The 12,454-nt window shown below is 38.8% G+C and overlaps 1 protein-coding gene across 1 annotated transcript in view; it reads left to right on the top strand.

Moving 5' to 3' along the window:
- Positions 1–12,454, top strand: part of CSMD3 (CUB and Sushi multiple domains 3) — a 1,539,978-nt gene that overhangs the window by 1,021,449 nt on the left and 506,075 nt on the right. Inside the window, exons 25-27 of the mRNA XM_068237930.1 lie at positions 4,866–5,022; positions 9,275–9,466; positions 11,734–11,860. Of these exons, the coding sequence (XP_068094031.1) occupies positions 4,866–5,022; positions 9,275–9,466; positions 11,734–11,860 (476 nt within the window). The remainder of the gene's footprint in view (positions 1–4,865; positions 5,023–9,274; positions 9,467–11,733; positions 11,861–12,454) is intronic.

The raw sequence follows: 12,454 nt of genomic DNA, 5'->3' as shown, positions 1-12,454 counted from the left end.
TATGTATGTATAATGTAGTGAATGCATCATAGTCTAGGGAGGAAGCCTTTTTACATTTCAAAGGAGGTAATAATGTGTGACATCATGTCAGATTGAGCCTATAGAATCCAATATAAGTCTCTGTATATTACATCCACTGTTGTACGGTTCTGACCAAGTTCTGTATAATGCCGGAAGAAGACACTTATCGTGTCAAAAACTTGCAATAAACCATGTACAGTAAGGCATTAAAGGCATCACTGGAATCAACTCTTGTTGGTTTGATGTCTGCATTTCTGCTCCTCAACTAAAGCCTCGTACACACGCTGTACTACAGGGAACGGTGGGTCCGTCAGAGCCTCCCGCTGGGCGGGCGTTCCAGCGACAGTCCGGCGTGTGTACAGTCTGTCTGATAAGGCTGTTTCTGAACGCTCTGAGCGGATCATTGAGAAACAGCCTTATCAGTCTGCAGACAGACTGTACACACGCTGTACTGTTACTGGAACGCCCGCCCAGCGGGAGGGTCTGATGGACCCGCCGTTCCCTGTAGTACAGCGTGTGTATGAGGCTTTACACTAAACAATTTAGGGGGAAGCCAATTAACTTATTTGTATGCTTTTGGGATGTGGGAGAAAACTGATGTGCCCAGAGGAAACTCACTCTGACACGAGGAGAACATAAAAACTCTGTGCAGATAGTGCCCTGGCTGGGATTTGAAAACAGTGACCCAGCACTGCAAGACGAGATAGCTAATGACTGTGCGGCAGCTGCACCACTGTGCCACCATGCTGCAGTGCTGATATAGCATTGCCTGGATATATGATAACCTTCACAGGATATTTAGCTTCCATAATGTTGGAGGCAAGACATGTTTACCAAAACAGCAATGTAAGACACTATTCTGCTTGTAAAACTTGCTAGTCAACACAGCACACAGAGCTCCAAAATGGCCATGATAGACAGGCTGGATACATCAGTGTCCTTTCCAACACAAAGCAGCCATGATGTGCAGAAATAATGGACTGCCATGTTTACCTTTACACTAGGAGCTAGAGCCACATCACTCATAAGGCAACTTAGGCAGATGCCTTGGGCCCGGTGGAGATCCATGAGCCCATCTGACACCTTTTGAGACCCCTATTCCCCAACTTATCTTACCAAAGAATACAAGGAGAAGGAGCCAAATTAACTAGAGCCAATTTTCAAGTTAGTCCTTTGCCAGGAGCCATGCAAGGCTCATATCTGGTTTCATTAAAGAGAACCTAAACTGAGAAGGATATGGATTTTCCTATTAAAAATACCAGTTGCCTGACTCTCCTGCTGATCCTGTGTCTCTAATACTTTCAGTCACAGCCCCTCAACAAGCATGCAGATCAGGTGCTCTGACTGAAGTCAGACTGGATTAGCTGCATCCTTGTTTCAGGTTTGCCATTCAGCTACTACTACAGCCAAAGATCAGCAGGACTGCCAGGCACCTGGTATTGTTTAAAAGGAAACATCCATATCCCTCTCAGTTTAGGTTCCCTTTAAATGTGTAACTGACTTCTTGGGAACATTCTGTTCATATAATTTTCCAAATGCCATGCTTAGCGATTGCTAAGACAACTTTGTGCACACATGACACACGTGTACATGGAAACATGAACATGAAAAAATGAAAAAACATGAAAATAAATAATTAAGTTTCTTAATCTTTGAAAGCTGAAAATAATAAATAATTGTCTTTGTTTATCTTAAAAAAGCAATATAGCTTCCATATAATTAATACCTTATCCATATTGCTGTTTAGATAATCTGGAAGGTGGAGCCTTGGAGCACAGGGCTCCTCCCACTGGCCAAACTAAAATAAACCAACAGCAGTGTTCACAAAGCATTACAATTTACAGCTATAAATTGGCTCTGTACATTTGTTATCATTATCATGTGGAGTTGCTATCAGTATTTCAGCAAGCACTGAGTGGGCTGGTGATAATACACTTTTTGTAATGTAAAAATGGCTTTGTGAAATGCTTGCACTGTAAAATTTATATACAATTAGTATTGTGACTATATTCATAAAGTCTTATTTTAAATCATTCTAAGCTTACTTAAGCATAAATGTACTAACACTTTAAAACTCTTAAACATGTACTGATGTTATCTTTGGTTTGAATAAAGCCTTTTTGAACTATAAAAAAACTCTTAACTCACAATACCTTGGTAGCACAATACTACTTAATACACACTTAAACAACATAAGTGAAATGAATTTCCATCTTAACCAAATGTTACAGAACTTTTATTTGTGTCTGTGAAAGTTATTGGGTCCAATCCAATTCACTTTTTCTTCTAAGTTTTCTCCTAGGAGATACATTTTCACCCTCTGGCCTAATATGCAATTAACTTTTTACTCCTGAGTTTTCTCCTAGGAGAACATTTTTTACTTTCTCTTTATAATACCTTTTAATCTCTTTGCAACTGAAAAAAAATATATCAGAAACTAATTAAAAAATATAGTAACAAAATTATTTGAGGACTTTCTTTCTGGGGGTTTACAAAGATTTTGTCAACATGGTTTGAAATTATCACCTAGAAGAAAATTCAGGTGAAAAAGTTAATTGCATAAGGGCTGCTGTTTGAAATAGGTTTACAGAACTCTGCAATTGAAAAAAAGTACCAAAAAGTGGGAGAAAAAAAGCACTGTCAAAAATATTATGAGTATTTTCTGGCGTGAAAGGCATTATGTTGATAAAATGTGTAAACATTACCTAGGAGGAGAAACTTAGGAGAAAAGGTGACTTGAATTAATTAAAGCTAATTGTGCCTTACAGTTTTTGTGAACAAAAATAATTCACTGCGTCCGCCAGTTCATATTTTTTTTTCTAGTGATTTGGCAATAAAATTACATTCATATTTTCTAAAATGAAAAACCTACTGATTTTTAAATTAACTTAAGCTGATAAATTCAGCTCTTGTTTCAGAGGATTCCTAGGAAACAGGAGCTATGCTAGCCAAAGCGGTCAATATTTTTTTATTTGTTAAACCAAGAATCCATCCTGTCTCTAAATATCTGTGGTATGGTTTAAGAATGATTACAGTCAAAAGATCCAGAATTAGTGAAATTGATTGAATATGTCAGAATCCTGGCTTTAGTATGCTGGAAATGTCCCGCTGTTCCGGAGCCCGAGGCTGCTGAATTATTTTATAGGAATGGGATATTTTCCATAGCAGTGAGAAAGGGAAGATTTGTAATCTGTACAGAAAAACCCTGAGTTTGTAAATTGTTTGAGTTGGACGGGGTGCTCTATTGGGAACTGCACTATGCTGATGAGGTTTTGTGAAACAGAGCTTTTGTTGAATTCACAAAAGAAAAGAAGGAGGTTGGGTGGGCAGCAAAAAAAAAAAAGAAAGAAAGAAATCAGTATTAGGTATCTCTGTTAGAGTACATTTCAACGCAAAACTTTGCATTTGCTTTTGTTTTGCTTTAAAGCAGAACTGAAAAGTCCTAAAAAAAATAAGAGTTTCACTTACCTGGGGCTTCTGCCAGCCCCCTGCAGCTGACCTGTGCCCACGATGTGACATACCGATCTTCTGTTCCCCCGTCACAGCACACTTTCCTTTCTTGCAGGTGGTGTCCACTGGCTGCGCGCATCCTCGTTCATGCTCCAGTCGCTGGGAGCATACTGTGCACTAGAGGTTTTCTCATTCTGCGCCTGTACAGGATGCTCCTGGCCACGGGAACGCGTACGATGATATGTGTGGCCAGGGCGCAGTGGATGTTGACTTAGAAGTCGGCAAACAGTTTGAGAAGAAAAGTGAGCTGTAGTGGGGAATGGAGGATCGGTGTGTCACAGCGTGGGCCCAGGTCGGCTGCAGGGGGCTGGAAGAAGCCCCAGGTAAGTGAAACTTTTATTTTTTTAGGACTTTACATTTCCGCTTTAAAGTGGACCTGAACTCTTGCACAGGACAGAAGGATCAGAAACGCTTGATTGGTCGAGCCCACACTTGACTTCAAATAACTGCTAACCCAGATCAGATTGATGGGATCGATCTGAAAAATGCATTGATTCCATTAGTCTGATTGAATTGGATATAAACTATTCATAAGTTAATGGGCTTCCATGAAATCCTCAAAAGTAACTGTTGTTGTATAAGTTCCTTGTTAAAACCACACAAAAAAAGGTTGGGGTGAGCCAACAGATGGCAATGATTCTGCTAGTTATAGGGAAAAAAACTTGTTTACATTTTTATTTTATATTATTTTACTATAACTGTTTTTTGGATTGTGGAATGAATAAACTGGGTTTTTCATGAATTCTTATGGGGAAATTCACTTTGATATAAGAGTGCTTTGGATTACAAGCATGTTTCTGGAACGAATTATGCTTGCAAACCTATTGTAAATACTTTTTATTTATGTGTTTTTATATGTATCTTAAATTTTTAAAAATTTAATTAAAATTTTGGGGGATAGTGGTAAGCCTTAAGAATAGAGTGTGTGCTATCTTAAGGATTATGTGAGGTTTGTTTAGAGTTAGGCTTCAGAAGACGGCAAGGTTAGGATTAATGTTTTCATAATAATTAGGTTAGTGTGAGGGTTAGGTTAGACATACATTTCAGCTACTGTAAGGCTTTTGTTAAAAAGATTAGTTTTTGGGTTTGGAGGAGAATCATGTGTTAGACCTGGTGCTATGATTAGGTTAATTTAAGGCTTTGAGTAAGAATTTGATTATGGTGGATCCTGACCAATATATTCTTACTTTCATTTGTTTATGGTAACAAAATTGTTGAGCTGACCTACTGTAGCAATGTCTAGTGCCTCGTGTATGTAATCTGACCTCATAGTTGATTCCTTTCTGAAAATCCATCAGCAAACAATTTTTTTCTATGTTTCCTTTATTTTGCAGATTTATGACGGGAAGGACAACACAGCACATTTGCTGGGAGCTTATACTGCATCATCTTTGAGAGGCCTTACACTGAGCAGCACTTCTAATCATTTGTGGCTGGAATTTAATTCAGACTCTGAAGTAAATGATGAAGGCTTTCAGCTAGTGTATACCAGTAAGTAGTAATATCTACGGCATAGCTTTCAGTTTTTTACTAGGGATGTTCGGAAATGTCAATTTGTAATTCAGTGGAAAGTCTGATTCCCGATTTCTGATTTCCAGTTTTCCATTTTTTCCGATCTCCGGTTTTATGATTTTCCATTTTTCCGATTTCCAAGGAGTATTTTATTTGAAATTTTTTTTTTGCATCAGAGAAAGGAAACAAAAATGACAAAAACAATTTCAGTAATCAGAAAATAGGAAAAACAGAATCTTATGATTGGTCTAAAATTACTGCGGTAATCCGATTTTCACAGAAAAAAATCTCCAATCTCTGATTGGTCCAATGCTTTTCAGTTCTGTGATTGGGCTAAAATTAGTTAGTTGCAGTAAACTGGATTTCCGCGGAATTCTGATTTCTGTTTGGTATTAAGGACTATGAGAGGTGAATTTTGGATAGGGTTAGAGGTTAGGGTGAGGCATTAATTTAGGTCGGTGAGAGAATAGGGTTGGGGTAGGTTATATAGAACAACTAGAGATAGGGAGGTAGGGTTGGACACAATGAAAGACTATACTATGAGGGAGGAGGAGGTTAGGCATGATGACATAATTCATACTTGGTGGGTTTAGCGTTAGGTTTCAGGAAATAATTCACATTGTGGTGTTAGGTAGTGATGGTCATGTCTTGGAAAACTCATGGAGAAACATGTGATCACTTTGGTCAAGTGATATTTATATAAGATTTGATAGGCATGATCAGGATGTGATCATAGAAAACTAGAGCTTTGCAGCTGATTACACAAATTGTATGCTTCTCCATGAGTTCTCCTAGACATGACCATCACCAGTGTTAGGGTTGGGAATTAAAAAGGAACTCATGTTGGGGGAGAAAAAAAGGAAAGAGGACACTGGGAACCCAATACACTGCTGTAAATCAAGATAACAGGTAAAGATAAAAACAATGTGAATAGATACTCACAAACCAGGGTTACCACAAAGGCAGATTAGAATAGATTATACCTGACCCCACTCAGGTTAAGAAATCACTCTCTGTAAATCGGAAAGACGGGGCAACACCCCTCCATCTAGGAGGTGCACTATGGATCTGGTATGATATTGTTGGAACTTTGCTCTGATTACATGCTGCTATGTTTTATACGATATGGCTGATGTGAATTGTTATAAATTTTGTAACCTACACTTTACTCAATGAACAGTGTTTGTTGATGAAAATAAAAAAAAATGAATAAGGGTCCTATTCATTAATCAGGGGAGGAAGGTGAATCCTCCATATCACCAACCTGGTTAATGTAATCTGGACAAAAGCTAACGGCAGTAGGATTGGTGCCGGTGCATGGCAAAGTAATGGAAGGCAGGAGATCCATTACAGAATAGAACAAAGATCAGGATAGGTGAAAGAAAGAACTGACTGGAGTTAGGGCAGATAACAATTGTGAGGATTCAGTAGACAACACAAAGTCAGGACAGGTAGCAGACAGGGGATGGAACAGGCTAGACATGACAGGATTGATAATGGAAAGTCATAGGATATTTCATCTAATTCCTTTTTTTTCTGAGCACCATCAACCATTATCAGTTGTATTGTTGCCGTACAGCTAAGCGGAATCTATTAAATTGCATTCAAGCTGTGTTCCTTCCACCCACGCATGATTACATTGCAACCCTGCTGAGAACCTCGACCGAGCTCTTGGCAGAGGCCTAGCAGCTAAAGTTAGTGGGGGGGACAATGAACCTGACAAGGGTAAATATTTCTTCAATGTGCGCAGTGCAAGGGCAGCTGCCTTCCTGTCTCCAAGTAAGATCTCTGCCTTGACTGGCATCTAGAGCCAGATACAGTTTCATGTCAAGGAAGAGTCAAGAATTTTTTGTTTAGCTTCAGACCAAAGCCTAGTAATCAACCAATACATTTGTAGATAAAAAAGTGTACTCTGCATACATACAATTTATTAGTTTAATACTTATTTTCAGGGTGAGGGTTTTAGGGCCTGTAATAGATAAGTCAAAAGTTATAAAACTTAGCTTTCCTTATAATTGTTAAATGGTATAAAGATATGACGGACATAGGGATGCATTAAAAGGGAAATTAGAACTCGAGATGCTAGCATAATATTGCCCCTGTTTAACTCTCTAGTAAGGCCACATCTGGAATATGGAATTCAGTTCTGGGCACCACATTACAAAAAAGATATTGCAGTTTTAGAGCAGGTGCAGAGACAAGCAACAAAATTGATACGTGGGATGAAAGGTCTCGCTTACCAAGAAAGGTTAGATAAACTGGGTTTATTTAGTCTAGAGAAAAGACGCCTTAGAGGAGATCTAATTAACATGTATAATCAGGGCCGGACCGAGGCATAGGCTGGAGAGGCTCCAGCCTCAGGGCGCAGTGTAGGAGGGGGAGAACAATTCATTCAGCTGTCATTCCTAATTGTGTTTGAAGCAGAAAGAAATAAGAAAAGGGGATACATAGCAGTGACTGCAAGCCAGATAACTAGATTTTAAGGTGTTGGGGAGGTTGTGGGCCCTGTGGCGCCTCTTAGTCTAATAGCAATCAGTGTGTGACGGCTGGGGTGGGAGGGATGGAGGGGCGCGCTTTGGTGTCTCAGCCTTGGGTGCTGGAGGACCTTGTCCCGCCTCTGCATGCATAAATACATCAGAGGGCAATATGATAGCTTGGCGGATGAGCTTTTTGTCCCTAGGCCTTCTCAAAGGACTAGAGGACATGATCTGCGCATGGAGGAAAAACGTTTTAGCCATTTATTTAGGAAAGGGTTCTTTACAGTAAGAGTGATTAAGATGTGGAATGCATTGCCACAGGAAGTCATTATGGCAAACTCTATACCTGCATTTAAAGGGGGCTTAGATGCTTTCCTTGCGTTGAAAGACATCCATGGCTACAATTACTAGGTTATGCCTAATGATGTTGATCCAGGGATTTTATCTGATTGCCATCTGGAGTCAGGAAGGAATTTTTCCCTTTTGGGGCTAACTGGACCATGCCTTGTGGGGATTTTTTCGCCTTCCTCTGGATCAACAGGGGTATGTGGGGGACGGGCTGGAGTTGTACTTTGTACTGGTTGGACTCGATGGACGTATGTCTTTTTTCAACCAAAATAACTATGTAACTATGTAACTATATAGTAAAAGTCCATGTGTCACGTGATATTGTCAAGAATGACCTGAAGCACGTTTCACGGCTTAAAGACCAGCCACTTCTTCAGAGGCAATACGTTATGATTTCAAGAATCGTGACAGCATGTAGTTAAAAACATAGTATGTAGAGTTTAGTATACATCTGTATCTCAAATGTTTCAGCTGCCCTTTCCACCTGGTTAAGCCAAATAGCGTGTTATATCATTACCAGCAGCAGCCATTGGGATAGTGGTTACAGAATGAATGGTCTGCTCACTCCAGCTACGCCAGTGCTATCTAAAGGATTGCCTCGCAGCCATACACATTCTGAAGGCTTTCGGATATCTGACTTATACATATGCAGACCATTCATTGCCACATATTTTAGTGGTTAACAGCAAAGTCCCTGTACATGCTATAATTACCAAATGTGTTAGGTATTATAAAGATAATACTATATACATTTTAAGAAATGCCTCTTGTCAACCATGCAGACTAGACAGGTCAGGGTACAGAGCCCAAGGGGGCCCAGGCTCTGTACCCTAAGCTATACTAGACCACATGGTCCATTATGTTGAAGTGGGATGCTCTGGAAGAGAGAGAAGGCAAAGCCTCTCACCCTAAGGCCTTTTCTATACCATGAACAAAGGGCTTTTCCCCACCTCTGGTACCCAGGAGGAGGTGGGAGGCTTAGGGGGTTCATTGAAGAATCTGGGGTACCCCAGATGCCCACCCCTCAAGGGAAATTAATATAGGAGTACTTATGTACCCTTTACCCATTTCCACAAGGGGTTAACCGCAAAAAAAAAGTATAGCGAGCCCCATAAAAGCTTTAAATATCTGTCAAGACTCTCTATTGGTCCTTTAACAGACCAATGGGAATCTTCTAACACTGAAAGGAGTATCAATTAGGCTAGTGTCTTTTGTTGCCCGAATAAAGTGAATTATGTGACTATATAAATGTCTGAATACTCTTTTTTCTTAATTGATTTGAACAGTTTTGTAATGTCAATTTAGTATCAAAACCTTTCAGAACACACACAAAAAATATGGAGTTTATTTTTCTTTAAATGTACCAATAACAAAAAAAACCTTCATAGTTTTTTTTTTCTATTAAGTCTTTGAGCTTTCCCACTGTGAAGATCCTGGTGTGCCACAGTTTGGATATAAAATCAGTGACCAGGGACATTTTGCTGGCAGCACCATCATCTATGGCTGTAATCCTGGCTACACCTTACACGGAAGCAGTTTGCTAAAATGTATGACTGGTGAGCGGAGAGCCTGGGACTACCCCCTGCCGTCCTGCATTGGTAAAGTCTTCTTTGTATAAAACTCAACTGTATATTCAGCTTCATTTTTACGAATGTATTATTATTATGATCATCACTATTATTATTATTATTATTATTATTATCATCACTATTATCATCATTATTATTATTATTATAATCATTATTTTATATATCAAACCATTTTTGTAGCCCTTAAACTGTCTGTTACTGGGCTTGCTGCTCTTGTTTGTAACATGTAATTAAACAGACACATTATAGGAAACAGGTACATCTTGAAATGTTCAAACAATATGGCCATTTTATTGATCCATTAGGTATACTGCAACTTCTATGCTATGTTCCATGTTGTAAAGTCAATTAAAAATCCACTTGTTACATACAATCATAGATTTGTGTGGGGGCTCGTCCGGGACTTTGTATCAAGATTTATATGTTTCCTATAATTATTATATTTATGTGGTGGTCATATAAGTATTATCTTTTTCTGCTAAACCAGCCAATCCTCCATAAATTCAGTAACAGATACATAGCAGAAGAGACATAGTTAGATACAGCATTACTTTGGTATAGGGGCAAAGGGGTAAAACTCAATATAAAGGAGCAAAGGGGTAAAACTCAATATAAAGGGAGCAGGTAAGCTGTATACATTCTAAGAGTGGTGATCTGATAAAACCAAAGTCTTGATTCAGGTTCTATGCTGACCTGTAGAACTGAGTTCTAAGATTGCACTTGCAGGTCATCAAGGGTGGTAAATATCAAATTATTTTTTGGAAGGGAGTTTCAGAACATAAATGAGGGTCGACAGATGTCCTACAAGCAGATATATTAAGATGTGACTAATGCCTTTATACAATTGCTAGCTAGTTTTGGCCAAGGCTGCTGCTTGAGCACACGTATTCCTCCTTAACCTGCCTATCAGAAGCTACCTTTTCAAGTGCCATGCCTTTCCCCATGGCATCACAACACATCGCTCAGCTGCAGCCAAGATATGTGTCTAAATATGGTCATTCCTTCACAGTTCCACAGGAAACAGTTTTCCAGCTGACATGTGCAATCTATATACAATCAATTTTTCAAACATTGTTACTTAAAAATGCTGTAGTATCAAGAGATTTTCATTCGAATTAATGTTTGTGTCAAATCTAATGTCTAATCTAGTGAAAAGATCTAAAAATATGGGTACTTAAAGCTTAATTTCTGACTAAATTTAAAGGTATTCAGAGGTTTTGTTGCTTAAGATTTTTGGTGAACAAACAAGAAAGAAACCAGAAAGAGAAATAGGCATACATTACCACACCTAAGATAATTTTCAAAAAGCATTACCGGTATATGTGTATGTGCGTAAGTCTGTATTTATTCTATTTATCTTTAAAAGAAAGTTTTAACAAAAAAATGATGTATATATTTTCACTAGAGATTTATTAAAGAAGAACCATAATGAGCTACTCTTGAACCATAAGTCAATAGATCCAGGGGTTATTTACCCTTATTTTTTCCATATATCATAGTTTTACCGAAAAGGGTAAGTATTTTGTCTAGTATAGACTTCTCCACATCCGAAATAGAATACTTTAGTAGGACTTTGGTACAGTCAGGGGACTTTAAAAGGATCATCCTTATCTTGTCATGCACTTCAAAAAGTACAAGTCCCCCAAAATAGATCAGTTTTTACATTCTATGTGTTTTGTGAATCTTAAATATTTTGGTCCCTTCATCAGGAGAAAACAATCCCAGACTAAAAATTGCAAAAGCAGCTGACTTACCCATTCAAGATAATAAGTCAGTGCAACCTTGACATTTTAGCAATAGTTTCCATGATCGACTCGCTCTGCATCTCAAAACCCAAAGTAACAGTACAGTGTTGTCCCCAGGCTCTTTTAACTGGGTGTTCCACCCGGCTAATTTGGTGAGCACCCGGCTGTCATCTGCTCACCTCCTCCTCCTATGCTATAAGCAGAGTTTTGGTGGCCTTGCATTCCCCCTCACACCCCACCTGCCCACTTTTTCATGCCACCTGGCTGGAAAAAAAAATTCTGGGGAAAACACTGTAGTGCAAAAATGCACCATAAGTAAATGGCTCGTTTATCACAGAGAAATGGTTACTTGTTGTCTTGCACCACCGTGTTCATAGTTTCATAGTTATCCTAATAAATACATATAAAGTTACATTTAAAAAATAAATAATACATTCCTTGCAGGCGTTTTGTGACTTTGTTACTTTTGAAAAATGTGGAAGCCAGTTTTACTATTTACTAATTCTCACATATATTCTTTTTTTAATTTAGCTGAATGTGGCGGCCGTTTCAAAGGAGAATCTTCTGGTAGAATTCTGTCTCCAGGATACCCTTTTCCATATGATAATAATCTTCGTTGTACATGGAGTATTGAGGTGGACTTGGGTAACATTGTAAGGTAAAAAAAAACTAGAGTTTGATATAATAGAATTTTGTGCTAATTTTGTTACTGTATACACATATTGCAGATGTTTAAAAACAATGGCATTTAAATTGCAGATCCAATAACATGTATTTGCTATACAGCCGGGGTGGGGTTAAATACATAAACAAATACAACTAAAGCAGGAGGGTCCAGGACATCTTTTTGGAAAGTTGAGGTCACCAATGTGCACATATATCAAATTAAGCAGAGATAAAGCTATAAATATGAATGCCATTTACTAATATTGTAATATAAACTTCTTATGCAGCCCCCAGCAGATTAAAATGATTAGTCACCCTGCCCCCTCCCCACCCACACACACATATATGTTGATATAGCAATACCTAGCACATCTACACTGCCACGTACAGAAAGCATAGTTGCCACCAGGGCTGGGCCGAGGCAGAGGCGAGAGAGGCTCCAGCCTCAGGGTGCAGTGTAGGAGGGGGAGTGCAGGGCCAGATGTTGACATGTATGCTCTAAACCCATTAAATAAAAGCTCGTAGGATAGGATTCTTGTGGCCATCAAAGAGTGCATCTGGACCAGGAATGTACTTGTAAGGTCTG

Source organism: Hyperolius riggenbachi, chromosome 5, assembly GCF_040937935.1.
Source record: "Hyperolius riggenbachi isolate aHypRig1 chromosome 5, aHypRig1.pri, whole genome shotgun sequence".
NCBI lineage: Eukaryota > Metazoa > Chordata > Amphibia > Anura > Hyperoliidae > Hyperolius > Hyperolius riggenbachi.
This window is presented reverse-complemented; position numbering and strand designations above follow the sequence as displayed.